This window comes from Pelodiscus sinensis, chromosome 5, assembly GCF_052426305.1.
Source record: "Pelodiscus sinensis isolate ZL-2025 chromosome 5, ASM5242630v1, whole genome shotgun sequence".
NCBI classification, from domain to species: domain Eukaryota; kingdom Metazoa; phylum Chordata; order Testudines; family Trionychidae; genus Pelodiscus; species Pelodiscus sinensis.
This window is the reverse complement of record NC_143056.1, coordinates 22,086,133-22,101,342: the sequence shown is the minus strand read 5'-3', so window position 1 is coordinate 22,101,342 and position 15,210 is coordinate 22,086,133. Positions and strand designations below refer to the sequence as shown.

General features: G+C 47.0%; 1 protein-coding gene across 7 annotated transcripts in view; it reads left to right on the top strand.

The window, feature by feature from the left end:
- TECPR2 (tectonin beta-propeller repeat containing 2) overlaps positions 1–15,210 on the top strand; it is an 88,798-nt gene that overhangs the window by 1,705 nt on the left and 71,883 nt on the right. For all 7 annotated transcript variants that reach the window (XR_012903291.2, XR_012903292.2, XM_075926541.2 and 4 more), the window contains exons 2-5: positions 10,820–11,102; positions 11,230–11,358; positions 13,873–14,004; positions 14,733–14,890. Coding sequence is in view for 5 of the 7 variants with exons in the window: in XM_075926541.2 (XP_075782656.2) it covers positions 10,884–11,102; positions 11,230–11,358; positions 13,873–14,004; positions 14,733–14,890 (638 nt within the window). In the remaining 2 variants the exon portion in view is untranslated. The remainder of the gene's footprint in view (positions 1–10,819; positions 11,103–11,229; positions 11,359–13,872; positions 14,005–14,732; positions 14,891–15,210) is intronic.

The window sequence follows — 15,210 nt, the reverse complement described above, 5'->3', positions numbered from 1 at the left end:
GTAAGAGCCTGAGAGAGGTTTGGTGCTGATGCAGCCTGACCCACCTACTGCTGACCAAATGTAAGGCATGGGAGACACTAAAGTTTGGAGATTCCCCCTTAACCCCCCCCCCCCCCCCAGGCCTTTGTCCCTTATAATCACTCAGGACATTGGAATTTGTCTTTTTTTGTTTCCCTTTTCCCATAGCTTCCTGCTCCTCAGAGTCTCACTGCTGATTGGATGAGCTAGCAGGGCCACTGACAGGGAGGAGACTCAGGACTTGGTTGTTTTCTTTAAGACCCAACAAATAAGCCAGACTCAATCATCTGCTTGGGGAATTGTTCAGCTTCTCAACATTGGTTGGCTCTGAATAGTTCCTGATTCTGTCAGTTGGGTGTAACAATTCTCTTCTACCAGTCTCATGGCTAGGAAGGTTGGGGAGCTATGAGGAACTGTGTGAGAGTGTTGCTAGCAGCAATGTATTATATGAGGTGTCCTATCATGTGGAGTCATTGCAGATGATGAGAGGAAGCAGTAGAATAGACCAGTGGTTCCCAACCACCGGTCTGCAGACTGGTGGCAGGTAACAAACCACTTCTTGCCAGGCTGCAGCACGCTGCCAGGCCATGCCCCCAGCGTGTGCTGTGGCTGGAACCAGGGATGTGGTGAGACTGTTTCTATTGGGGCAGCCTCACTGTGACCCTGGTTCTAGCTCCAGCGGCTGCGGCGCTTGGCCAGGGCCAAGCATCATGTGGAGAGTGGTTGCTACGACTGCTGGTGCCAAGCGTCGTGTGGAGGACAGCTGCCCCGGCAAGCCTGTTCTCCTCCTGCCCACGCTGGCGCTGCCGGCGACCCCTCCGGCATCAAAATGTCCCCTGCAGGATTTATGATCAATCGCTTCTCGCATCCAAAGGGTTTTGGCCGAAATGATAAATTATAATGGTAATGATTTGTAATTTATAAAATCTTTATTACTGTGTAAATGTTTAGTATATTATAACAAAATCATTTTACCAATCACTGTTTTCACTCAAATATTTCGTTAACCTCTCTTATGCATACTCATTGCATGACTATTTTAAAATTCTTTATATTTAAAAAAAAATTGCAGTCCACATTTACAAAAAACCCACGTCCCCACACAGAAAGTCCTGTGTATGGGCCTGGTCACTTCCCACTTGGTGGGAGCCTCCCCCTGGCCTCTACTTCTTCTAGCTCAGCCAGCGTGCACACAGAGGGACCTGCCACCACTCAGCCATTCTGAGCCCTCGGGGCTAGCTCGGGGACCCCCTGGTAGAGCAGCTGGGGCTGAGCAGGGGTTGCTGCTAGCCTGGTAGCTGGGGTAGTTGAGGGACAAGGCAGGAGAAGCCGTCCAAGCCGGAGTCAGTGCCCTGCAACGTTCAGCACAGCTTCTCTCTGGCTTGGTCCCTTCTTTTGCTTGCGCTTCTTTCCAGTTTCTTCCCTTTCCCTTCCCTTTTCCATCTTCCCGTGGTTCCCTTATTATGTGCATGCTGATGCAATGCATAATAACACGTGACCACTTACAATTAATCACAATACTGAACATACAAATAAATTACCATAATAAATATATAGATGTTTCTATACCAGTTTGCCAAAACTTTTTGAATAGGCTTGCTAGTCCGCAGTATAAAAAAGGTTGGGAGCCACTGGAATAGACAACTTTCTATTGCAAAGCTTTTCATGTTAACCCAACAACCTCCTGTGGCCACTGGATGGTGCTGCAGCCTTGCACTTCCCTATTCTCCTGAATATCTGAATTTTGATGGTCTGGTCTGGTCCTGGTTCCAATTTATTGTGACAAATGGGGCTCTGTTGTGAAATAGTGGAGTCGATTTTATTGGTATTTTATTATGTTTAAATCATTAAGAGGAGCAACTTCTTTGCTCAGGGGAGGCAAGATATGGCCCAAAAAGCCTTTCAGTCCAACCCACGGCCACCCCACTGGGACCCTCGGGCAAGAAGCAGCTCAGAGTGGCTGCTCCATGTGCTTCCCTGCACAGGAGGGAGGGGGAACCTTTGCATGCTGCCCTGTCCCCAGCATAGTCGGTCAGCTCCTGTTGGCTGGTTCCCATTGGTTGCCCCTGCCACCATCAAAATCTCAGCTCCAATTTGCTGGAACCAGCCAATGGGAGCCGAGAGCTTGTGCTGGAAGCATGGGCAGTGTATGTAGATTCCCCCCAGCTGTGTGGAGCAGAGAGGCACATGCAGCAGCTGCTCTGTGCTCTGAGGCTGCGGCAAGCAGGGAGCCTGGCACAGGGTCTTATTGGGCTGCTAGGTGGAAGCCACTTTGGTAAGCATCTCCCAACCAGAGCCTGCTTCTAGCACCCAAACTCCGTGCCCCAGGTCTCAACTCTCACTTCCCCCCCCAAACTTCTGCACACCAGTACCCTACACTGAGCTCCCTTCTCCACCCAACCTTGGTCCCAGATTCCACACCCTCTCCATAGAAAAGTGCAGCCCTTGACCACTTATCAAAACCTTTGAATGGCTCCCCATCAAAATTATTGACCATCCCTGCGTTAGAAGGATGTATGTACTGTCGCTGTACCATGGATCCCAGGATATAAGAGTGACAAGGTGGGCGAGGATCTATCAAAGGAATTTGGTCCAGTAAAGAGATTACCTCCTCTATCTTGGCTCTCTCATTAGAAGGATGCTCAGCTTCATGTACCTCACCCCATTTTTTATTTATTTGGCAGGTGGGGTGAGAAACTTTTAAATCTCCTAGGCCTTGAACCTGTCTTTGGGTGATGGGTCTGACTGCTACACTATCCTTTATTGTCCCGTGGGCTATGGCTACTTGCTGCAGCCCCCTGTCTCTACAGTTCCCTATGCCTTTCTGGTCCTGTTTCCGTAGTCTAGATATCTCCCTTTGTGAGGGGAGGGTTAGGGGGACCCAAGCCCTCCCTCTCCACTGGGTCCCAGCCCAGGGCCATGAGGTGTAGGAGTTTGCTGATGGGGTGTCTCCCGGAACTCATCAGTCCACGGGTGCCAATATTGTCCTGCCTGGGCTGCTTCCTACCCCCCTCGCTGCTTCTTGCCCCTGTTACCTCAGCTGGGGGTCCTATCAGGCTTGGAGCGGTTCCTCCTTCTCCTATGTTGGGGGTGGTCCTCATTGGGTCATCGGGGTACACGAAGGTCACGCGGGTCGGCATCTCCAGTCTTGCCAGCCTCTCACTGTTGTCCTTTCCCTCAGGGCCCGTCCCCTTCTGCCCCAGTCAGCTGCCCTTTTGTATGGGCCCGCTGACGCTGGGGACGTCCTGACATCCGATGTCAGGGATGGCATGGCGTTCCAGCGTGCCACACCCCATCCCTTGTATCCCACTCCCCACTTGCAATGGCGGTGCGCCAGTGGCCTTGCGCTGGCCACTTGTGTGCCGTTTCTCGTCCTTGGCAGCTTCCCCTGCCTTCTAGGAAACCGGTAGGGGGCGGGCCAGCCCGAGTGCAGGTCGCCGCGGACCCATCACACTGAGGATTAAATACAAAGAAAATGAAACCAACTTCCTAACCAAATTTCTTTGCGATGTCCCTTAAAACAGTTTGCATTGCGTGGGGATGGAGACAGAACAGAGTATGTCAATCTATTTGATAGCTTTAAATGTGTTCGTTTAGGCTTATTCTTATAAATAAGAAATTTTACCAGTTAATAAAGTATTTGTAACATGGCTGTGACACCAATACAATAAGGCTGATGCTGTTGTAGTTAAAGCCACACATCCAGAAGCTATTGTAAGCTAAACTGCAAATAAACTTTTGTGACAACATTTGTAAATATAGTACTCATTTCTTAGGTCACATGAGAGCTTTTAAATAATGTGTGTTAATTTCTCTAGTGTATCTTGCAAAAAGATTTTGTAGGGAAAAACTATTGCAATTTAACATAGAGAGTTAGGGTGGATAGAAGGAGCTATAGGTCATTTAATATTTTAACTGTGAAAACTTAGTTTCCGTTTTGAGTGTCAGGGCTGTTCCCCACTCTGGCATTCCTCTTGCAGTCCCCTATCTTTTGCACTCAACCTTAAATACCTTGCCTTCTGTAGGCTCTGCTTACAAAAACTCCCCAGAGTCACAGATTTGCCAACTTTTTTGGGGGGTGAGGGGAACAAAAGACCCCCCCCCCCCCAATCTCCTTTACCATGAGAGCTTGAAAAAATAAGCTGCAGTCTCTGGTAGCTGACCTCTTAGTCAGTGAGGGTATGTCTACACTACAAAGTTAGTTCGAACTAATGGACGTTAGTTCGAACTAACTTTAATAGGTGCTACACTAGCGCTCCGCTAGTTCGAATTTGAATCGAACTAGCGGAGCGCTTAGTTCGAACTAGGTAAACCTCATTTTACGAGGACTAACGCCTAGTTCGAACTAGCTAGTTCGAACTAAGGGCTGTGTAGCCCTTTAGTTCGAACTAGTGGGAGGCTAGCCCTCCCCAGCTTTCCCTGGTGGCCACTCTGGCCAACACCAGGGAAACTCTATGCCCCCCTCCCGGCCCCGGACCCCTTAAAGGGGCACGGGCTGGCTACGGTGCCCGTGCCAGGTGCAAGCCTGCCAGCACCCAGCTAGCAGACCCTGCACCTGGCACGGCACAGAGCCACCCACCCGATGCCCCCCAGCCCACCCCCTCTTGCCGGGACCAGGCTGGCAGCTCCCGGGAGCTTGCCCTGGACCGCAAGAGGCGGGCACCTTCCTGGGCTAGTGCGGACATCGTGGACCTCGTCCACGATCTCCGCACTAGGCACAGGAAAGTGGCCGTCTAGGGCAGGAGAGCTGCCAGCCTGGCCACCCAGGACCAGGTGTGCATGAAAATCAAGGGGGTCCACTGAGACCCCCGACACTGAGCCCTGAGCTTACAATGGCCGTCCTGGGTCAGACCAAAGGTCCATCTAGCCCCGTAGCCTGTCTGCCGACAGCGGCCAACCCTAGGGACCCTGGAGGGGATGGACCGAAGACAGTGACCAAGCCATTTGTCTCGTGCCATCCCTCTCCAGCCTTCCACAAACTTTGGGCAGGGACACCACTCCTACCCTCTGGCTAATAGGACTCCATGGACCCAACCTCCATGACTTTATCTCACTTCCCTTTCAACTCTGTTCTAGTTCTAGCCTTCACAGCCTCCTGCAGCAAGGAGTTCCACAGGTTAACTATTTGCTTTGTCAACAACAACAACTTTCTCTTACTAGTTTCAAGTCTGCTACCCATTCCTTTCCTTTGGTGTCCTCTAGTCCTTCTTTATGGGAACTCAGGAAGAACTTTTATGAATGCACCCTCTCCACCCAACCCCTGCTTTTAGAGACCTCTATCCTGTCCCCTCTCCGTCTCCTCTTTTCTAAGCTGAACAGTCCCAGTCTCTGTAGCCTTTCTTCATCTGGGACCTGTTCCCAACCCCTGATCTTGTTAGTTGCCCTCCCCTCTCCCAGCCTTTCTCTTCCCCTCTCCCACCTCCTTTTCCCAGTCTCCCCCAGTTTTGTTCAATAAAGACAGAGTCAATGTTGGAAGAAACGTTATCTTTATTTTGTACCTCAATAAGAAGGGGGGCTAGGGAAGGGTAAGTGGAAGGAGGTGAGGGAGGAATGGGGTACGAGCCCCCGATGGGGAGGACTGGGCTGGCTCTGTGGGCTTCTGGGGGGTGGAAGCTCTCCTGCAGCCCCCCAATTACTCCCTCTCCCCAGATGGCAGCCTGCGGCAAGTGCAGCCGGGCTGATGGCCGAGTGGTGTGATGTGCCCAGTGTGGGCACTCAGGGCACTCCAAGCCAGAACTTCTTTGCAAGCGGGGCACCCCTTAGAACTGTGTGTCCGGGGTGGGGGTCGGGTCCCTTTAAGCGCAGCCCTCGGCTAGCCTGAGACAGCATCTCCATGCTCTAAGTCCTCCTTTTATGCCCTGCCGGCACTGCTTCCGGCCATCCTTAAGCCCTGTTCAGAGTCCACTCAATGTGGACTTACTAGTTCGAACTAGCAAAACGCTAGTTCGAACTAGTTTTTAGTTCTAGATGCGTTAGTTCGAACTAGCTTAGTTCGAATTAACTAATTCGAACTAAGTTAGTTCGAACTAGCGCTGTAGTGTAGACGTACCCTGAGTGTGTGTGTGGGAGAGAGAGACACACACACACCACCCCTCTCCTGTTACACAATACTCAAATCACCTTAAAAATGGTGTTTTTATTAATAAAACAGAAAAGATATAGTTGATAAAGCATACTTGGTTGCTAGGTGTTACAGAGCAACTGAGTAAAACAAATTAAAACACATAACATCTCTGGGTACACTCTTAGATAATGAATGGGAGAGGAAGGCATAGATTTACAAATAGAAGTTTAACCAAACAACTAAAACAAAGAAAAATACCCTGATAGCAACTAAATACACTTTTCCCCTTCACTCATGTTCCATGCCGATCCATACTTCAAGGCATAATTCAGTCCCACATCCAGTATTTCTTATAGGCATGATAATTCTGATTACTGCATCTGCTCCCTCCAGCCCTTAGCTTAGAAGACACAAAGGAAGAGCAGGCCAGGTATCTATATCCAAATCTGAGTTCAGCACTGTATCTAATTGCTTCTTCTGGCCCCCTGCCAACATCCTTGCTAGCTACCTGAGTTTAACCCTTTAGTCACGGAGTACTGATCAGCAGACTATCTATCACAGAGTGCTTGTTCACATAGATTCCAATCACATGTGCACGGTCATTGGACATTTTTTCTCTTAGCAGCTCCCATTGAGTAAACTAAGGAGGCCTCAGGCCTCTGGAATGGTGCTTTCATAGCACTCAATATATGACCCTGCTGACCTGACACTTTCAGTTCCTTCTTAGCATCTGTGGCAGTGTTGGAACTGTGTTCACTTGCTTGCGAGTGACCCCTTAACCAAGCACTTGGTTCTTTGTAGTTTGTGTTGTGTTGTTAATAGTGACAGATTGGGAAGTGAGATCATCCCATCCCATCACCCCACCTTGCACTGCGGGGCAAGTCTTGTGGAGTTAGCCAGAAGCCTATGTCCAATAGTGACACCTATGATTCATGTCTTAAGGGAATTGCGTCAGAGTGCTGTAAGTTTTTTGTAAGGCTTTCAACCACAAAAAATGAGATTTTTTTTCAATTAAAACAACTTTTGATGGAAGTCACACTCTGTCCATGGCACCAGACCACCCAATCCTGGGTCGGTGAATGAGGAGTACCACAACATCAGTCTGCAACTCAGTGCTGAGGAAGGACTCAAAATCAGAGACCCTTGGTGCTTAGTGACTCTCCGGCAGGGCAGTGCCTGGTGGAGGTGTTGGAGTCTCCCTCCACTCCTGACGCTTCAGGGTTTTGAAGAGCCTCATTGAAATGATAGTGCCTTAGCCCTCAAACGTCAGACAGAGGCCCTGGCCCTGTCTAGATCAGGGCTACTCAACACATGGCCCATGCGTGGCCCATTGGTTTGCGGCCTGTGGTGAGGTTTGGGTTTATGCGGGGCTCAATATGCGGCCTGTGGGTGGGATCCTTTGAACATGGCCTCCACTGAGAACATGTTCCACAACGGCGAAGCGTCTTCCAGGCGGAGTGAGCATTGAAAGATGCAAGTGAATGGGCTGGCTAGAACAGACGGGTACAGGGTGTTGATGTTTCTAGGCCCCGTGGAGGAGGTGCTGGGAACACCGGGGCATCGTGGGAAGTGCTTTGTATTCATGCCCGTAAATGTGAAAGACAATAGTTGCATGTATATGCAACCACACTTTAGTTGTGGCCCTTGGCATATGCTGTGAGTATCATTGTGGCCCTCAGGGCTTCCAAAGTTGAGTAGCCCTGGTCTAGATGGATGCAGTGCAAAGGCAAGCCCATGATTATGTGGTGCTACTTGTTGCTCAACTGGCACCGTTTCCGATCATCATCCTCACAATAGCTCTCCCTGGCACAGGCTGAGGTACAGGTTCGTATAGCTATGGGAGAGAGGAAACCTACATCCCCAGCACTGAGGGATCTCGGTCCCTCTCAAAGCATGAGAACTGTCCCATGGGGTGCAGCAGCTATTCCTAAGCACTGAATGCACAGCATGAAGAGACAACACTGATCCTTGACACAGTCATTGTGACACCAATCCCCAATCTGTTCTCAGCACAGAGGTCATTGTCATCACTTTGGCTGTCACTTTTGGCTTGCTTATACTCTGAAATGGAATAATTTTTATTGAAGGCGCAGTAGGCATAAGATCAGGAAGGACTGCAAGGCTCAGCATCCACAGTGGCCTTCTTCCACACAATAGACCTTCTGGACACCTTGAGCCCAGTTAACCCCTTCAAGGACTTCCAAGTTGGTGACCTCAGAACATCACCCTTCCTGGTCACCAATGGCTAGATCTGTCCCTCTGGTGAAGGAAACAACCCTTGCCAGACCACCCCCTGAAATTGCAGAACAATACAGGCAATGTTCTCTCTCTCTTTTTTCCATCCATGTGTGGAATAAATTGTATGTGTACTGAGGCATGTGCAGATGCACACCAACAGTAGAAATACATGCTGCTGGCTGTGGTGTTCTGCTAATCAGCTGGGTGGCATTTGAATTTCTCCTGGGTGGCCACTCAGTGCTCAACTTACAGGGAACACTAGTCGGGACGAACTTGTCAGACCCCAGCTTCCATTCTGCCTCCTGCCAGGGGCCTAGAGAGAAAATACTTTGTCCCCTTCAAGGGATGAGCTTTTATTCTCTCACCTGCACCCCTCCTCCCTGCTAGTCTCGGTGGTGAATGAGGAGAGCCAAGGGCAACAGGTGCTGGCCCCCAAGACCAAAGAAGCCAAACATATGGACCTCTTTGGCAGAAAAGTATATTCTGCAGGGGTTCTACAGCAAAGGATAGTTTACCAATAAGCTATTTTCATCAGGTATCGCTTGAACTCTTGCGATGCTGTGTCCAAATACAGAGAGTTGCTCCATATAGAGTCAAAAGTGAAGGTCTCAGATTTGGTCAGGATATCCCTTCAGACTGCCTTGGATGCAACCAACTCAGTGATGTTTACCATCTTGTCAGGGTGGTCGTAAGCAAAACCACCAGGCAGAAGGCCAGAAGTCCAACAGACCTGTGAGACCTTGCCTTCTGAAGATATAGGGCTGTTTTCAAACCAGGCAGACTCAAAGCTCCATAACCTCAGAGATTCAAGAGCAACAATGAAGTCTTTGGGGATGCATATACCTACTATCCAAAGAGAACCTTTCAAGGCTCAACCTTAGCAGCCACAGAGACCAGATCAGCACTGCCGCAGGCAGAACCCTTACAGCAGTTGGGATAGGAACTATAGGCAGGGACCTACTAACTAGTTGTTGGGCCAGGGCCCAACTAGGGGTACTTCTAGATTGCAGAGCTTTTCCGGAATACTTGATCCTTGGGATGTCCAAGGAACAAGTCTGCTTTTCCGAAAAAAGTCAAAAAAGCAGACACATTTTGTCGGCATCCCTGTAAACCTTGTTTTACGAGGAAGAAGGCATATTCTGAAAGAGGGTTTTTTTTTTTCTGAAATTTGGGTCTGTGTAGATGGGCCAAATTTCGGAAAAGCGTCTGTTGGAAGTAAATCGGAAATAGATACGCAATTTGCGTACTGCAAATTGTGTTTCTTTTTCCAATTTATCTTTGTAGTGTAGATATAGCCTAAGCCTAAGTCAGGATCCCAACAAGGGTTTTGACGAGATACCCGAGAATGACATACCAGACACTTCTTCAGATGCTTACCCGTGCTGATACAGAAGCACCATCTTTGGGGGTGGGGACAGGCGACTCTATGGAGCCGGTGCTCATAGGGAGCCAGTTTTTAAGCTGAGATGACATCACATTCTCTTCTAAATATTCTATAAATATCTTGTTTCAGCATGAAATTGGCAAATTAACCATAACAGGAAACTTAGGTACAACTGTTTTGTTTACTCTGCATTCCCCATTACTAAATGAAATAAATAAACAAATCCCTGCATGTGCCTGACAAATTGAGTCTCCTCACTTTTGAATTTGCTCCATTGTTCCCACATAATTATCTTGCTAATATTTGTTTATTTAGTTGATAAATATTAAGACAATATAATATAATTGTAGTCCTGAGATGGAATTAAGTAATTTGTGTTTATAACCATTGTTTCATGTCATGCGGAGGCTGCTATGAACACAGCTTTGTCCTTCAGACCACCATTCATGTGGCAAGGAGGGCAGTGTGCCATAGTGTGGCTCAAGCTGTCTAATGCTTTTGGAACAGTCCCTCACCAACACATTTTTGACACGCTGTGAGAGTTTGGGGTGCCTGAAAACTTCCTCAAACTTGTCCATGAACTTTATGAATGCTGCACTACCACCATCTGCTTTTTGGAAGGAGAGATGCAGGAAATCCTGATCTGCAGTGCTGTGAAACAGTGCTGTCTCCTCAGCCCCATTGTTTTCAACCTAGCCATAGAGCCGTTTATTCAAGCCATCTCCAATGGTTGAGATGGTTTTGACCTATACAGCAACAAAGCACTCTGTTCTTTTAATCACATACTGATTTGATTTTACTCTGACAATTTATTCCCATTTGATTATTGAACAATACTCAGTTGATGCTTTTCCCTCTCTTTTGAGAGTGGAATGTTGTATTTGGGCTCAAGATACAAGGTCTGTGCTGCTCAAGGTTGGAGAGAAATTGTTTCTGATGGTAATGCAGGCTCAATATGAGCAGAAATGTGTGTGGGTTTTTTTTTGTTTTGTTTGTTTTTTTTGCTGTAGAATGATTTGTTCCACTAAGTGAGACTTTTTTCTGTTTGTTGCTTTTTGTACCAAACTACAACTGCTCTGAATACATTTTAACTGAAGGTGTTTGTTGTTTTTCAGGTTTCCTTAGTGTGAAGTAAATGAGTTTCTGCAGCCTACAGGCCAGAATAAACAAACACTTGCCATGGCATCTGCAGCTCCACCAGTTACGTTTAAGGAGTTTTGCCCCCTGTACTATCTCCTCAATGCCATTCCTACGAAGGTCCAGAAGGGATTTCGTTCCATTGTGGTGTACCTCACAGCACTTGATACCAGTGGGGATTACATTGCTGTGGGCAGTAGCATCGGCATGCTCTATCTGTACTGCAGACGTTTAAACCAGATGAAAAAATACAATTTTGAGGTAAAAAACCCAGAAGTTTTTGTGCCTGGTTTTATCATCAGAAGTTTATCAGTACTTTTTCAGATGTTGGTGACAAATTAGTGCTTTGAAAATTCTTTAATTTTGCAGTTTTGTCTTGTTTCAACAGGGGAAGACTGAATCTATTACTGTTGTAAAATTGTTGAGCTGCTTCGATGATCTTGTTGCTGTTGGTACAGCTTCAGGCCGGGTTGCAATTTTTCAACTTGTCTCTTCGTTGCCTGGAAGAAACAAACAAGTAAATGTTAAATTTGGTTGCAATTTCTTTGATGTTAAATATGATCTTTGAGTTTGTCAGTGTGGTTCTCACTGAAGATGCATATGTACTTCAATTAGTTTGTCTAGCAGTGTCCATTAGGCCTGCTCATGCTGTCTGTGCCACCTCATGGTACTGTGTGAGGAGATAAAGGGTGGGATGGCCAAAGCCCTTCTTCAGTTCCCTCTTACCACTGGTGGCAGTGAGATGTAATCTGGACTGTGTTTGAGATGAGTGAGTGAAATTGCAGCCCTCATGGCTAATGTAGAAGGACCACCTAGGCGTCTGCTCATTGATCTGTTTTATTGTGGTACCCCACCACCATCATCACCTTTTTATACACCCGGCACCATCTGTACTGTAAAGTCAATTTCTCTTGTGATGTTGCTTCTATGCACTCGATACCCAGCCATGGATGGCAGGGTAGGGGGACCTGGGCCCACCCACTCTCATGGGTCCTGGCCCAGGGCCCTAAGGCAGGGATGACAGCTCCCTGGCCTAGCTGACATGGACGTTACCCCTAAACACGTCAGTTCGTGGGCTCCATGATCCCGCCCTGGGCCACTTCCTACCTTCGCATCCAGCTCCTTTCCCCTCCCCCTGTCCGGGTGAGGGATGCCCCTTTTTGCTCATCAAGTCAAGGTCGGGTCCTTCCCAGCGCGTTCCTGCCCGTCCACCCTACTGGCGAATCTCTGGCCTTCCTGCCTCCTCCCTCGCAGGTCCTAGGGCCTTTTATCCCCCTCGCGCCGTGCCTGGCGTACTCATGACGTCCCCACCAAGCCGACGGGTGATGTCATCGGCCGGCGCCCGCCTCACCAGCATGCCTCGCACTCTCTGTGCCTGCGCTGGTGTTCCATACGACCCCGGCCAGTTCCACAGCCGGGACCGGAGCGACTTCTCCAGCTACTTCCCGGCGGTAGTCCCCGCTGAGCTGCCCCTCCTCCCTGGGCTCGTGGTGCCCTGGGTCAGTGTGGGGTTGCTTCACCCCGTCACATCTAACCTACCGTATACTACCTTTACTAAGTATCAGAGGGGTAACCATATTAGTCTGGATCTGTAAAAGTGACAAGGATGAATGCATCTGACAAACTGGGTCTTTGCCCAAGGAAGCTTATGCTCCAATACATCTGTTAGTCTATAAGGTGCTACAGGACTCCTTGTTACCTTTACTAAGGATACAGTTATGCTTAGGCCTTATCCCAAGTTCCTCCCCAAAGTTATATTGGACTTCCACCTCCATTAACTCATATACTTACCCACATACTTTCCTAAACGTCACACCTCTCCGAGAGAATCCATGTTGCACACTCTAGATGCCAAACGAGCCCTTGCTTTTTACTTAGAGGGAACCAAGGAGACCAGGAAATCAGACAGATTCTTCATCTCTTTGGCCAGTCACCACAGGGAACAGCTATCTCTGCGCAGTGTATTGCAAGCTGTATATACATGGTTTACCAGCTTCGCGGCAAAGAACCACCATAGATTATTAGGGCACATTCCACATGTGTGATGGCCACATCAACTGCTTTCCTACATAATGTGCCACTAGTGGACATTTGTAGAGCAGTGACATGGTCATTTTATCATACTTTCATACAACATTATGCCCTACAGCAGTGATTCCCAACCCTAAAATAATTTTTCATATCCTGAGGAACCCCTACCTATGAAAACGTTTGCTTGGTCAGAAAAAGTTGACAGCGGGGAACGCAATTCAATTACTGCTAAATTTTTTCAAGAAAATTTATTTGTACAGAGCTGGTGTGTGTGTGTGTGTGTGTGTGTGTGTGTGTGTGTGTGAGAGAGAGAGAGAGAGAGAGCTTACATTGTAAGAAAAAATTGGATTATTTTTCCTGTCTTTTTTGGTATTATCTAATCTCTTTTTTTTTTTTTTTCAAATATCAAATATTTTCCATTTCCTGCCTCTCTGTCTTTCTCTTCTCCTCCTCCTCTTTCTCCTCCTGCCTCTCTCTCTCACCCTCTTTCTCTTCTCCTCTCCCTCCTGCCTCTCACTCGCGGAGCCAAATGGCCGCTTGCTCCCGCATGACAGCCCGGCTGAGCTGCGCAGAAGTCAGCCGAGCGCCAGGGTGGGAGGCGAAGGCTGTGACAGAGGCTCCAGGCCTTGCCCAGCATTATTGATTCCACGATTTCTCGCAGAATTTCTGATGATGGTCCGTGGAACCCCGGTTGGGAAACACTGGTATAATGATTTGGAACATCTAAACCAGTGAGGATCAGGAAATCCCATGCGTATCTTGAGTGTGCTAATCATGTATTAATCTTACATAATTGTTTTTCACTCACATTTTTAAACAGAATGTGCTTGTTCAAAAATGCTTTCATGCAATTCTTGATGTATGAGGAAATTAAATTTGTTAATTAGGAATGAAGATAACCAGAACTAATACTTAAAGCTAAGTCACTGAATTTGCCCAGTGTTTCTTTCCCCTTCCCCATTACTCTCTTTTTTTGTGTTTCTTCGGTGTCAATTTGCAGCTTCGGAGATTTGATGTGGCTGGTATCCATAAAAGCAGCATCACAGCCTTGGCTTGGAGTCCCAATGGAATGAAATTATTCTCTGGTGATGACAAAGGGAAAATTGTCTATTCTGCTCTAGATTTAGATCAGGTAACTATTTCTTTTGGAGATCAGAATTCTGGTTTGAAACTTTCTGAAATAATGTATCTAAATATTTATCAGATGGCTAAATCTTTGGTTTTTGATTGTCAGATTGTTTATAAGGAAAGGGGAACACTTGTAGAGCCTTTGTTACAGCTAATATAGACAGTGGTCGTCATCTTCCATTTTTATCTATATTTGCATATACTTTTCTCCCTCTTCGCCAGTCATACCCACCATCTATCTGTCCAAAGTGGACTGGATGCAGCTTCATTAAGAGTCCAACCATTGCCCCCTTTTCAGTTTTCTGGTAAGATTACTATTTAGCGGTAAAAGACGCTTCCTTATCACAGTGATTCCATGCTTTTCCAGAAGCAGTTCATATTTCAGTAGCCTGGGGTATACAGTGAAACTGAGGTCCACTGGGTGTCTTTGAAGAATGCTCACTGAACTTAATCTTCCCAAGAGAAAGTGTAAGGCCTTATCTATACTTCTGGAAAGATCAACACTCTGAAGGTTGATATTCTGGGGTTCAATTTAGCGGGTCTAGTAAAGACCCACTAAATTGATTGCTGAAGTCAATGGGAGAGTTTGAATGAATTTCAAGGGACAATTTTTGAGAACTCTTAACATATTATTTAATCTGTTAGCACGTAAAGCCACCAATAAACTTGCTAATACTACCAGATATTTTTATTTGAAAAGGGCTTGACTTTTAATTTCATGTGTCTTTAAAGGGTGTTTGCAACTCCAGTCTGGTATTGGAAGAGCCATCTTCAATTGTACAGTTGGATTATAGCCAGAAAGTGCTGCTGGTCTCTACTTTACAGAGAACTCTACTTTTTTACACAGAAGAAAAATCTGTCAAGCAAGTTGGAACACAACCCAGAAAAAAGTAACTCTCAAATTTTGATGCAGGCACATGGGTTAATTCTAGCTTTTCTGAATAGACTATAGAGACCCAGTGATCTAAGCAGTGATATTAATGCAACAACATTTTCTGCTCAAACTTCTAAGCCACAGCAGCCACTTGCACTAATAACCATCCTTAAGAATTTTAACTCTTTATTACTTTAATTATTATTTTTCAATTAAATGACTCTGCCTAGTCTAAAAGTCTGATTGTGAATGTTTAATCTTCTGTGCACAGTAAAGTTGCCAGATTTTTCTTTCAGTTTAAACTAAAAAAATTAACTTTTTTTCCCACCATCTTGG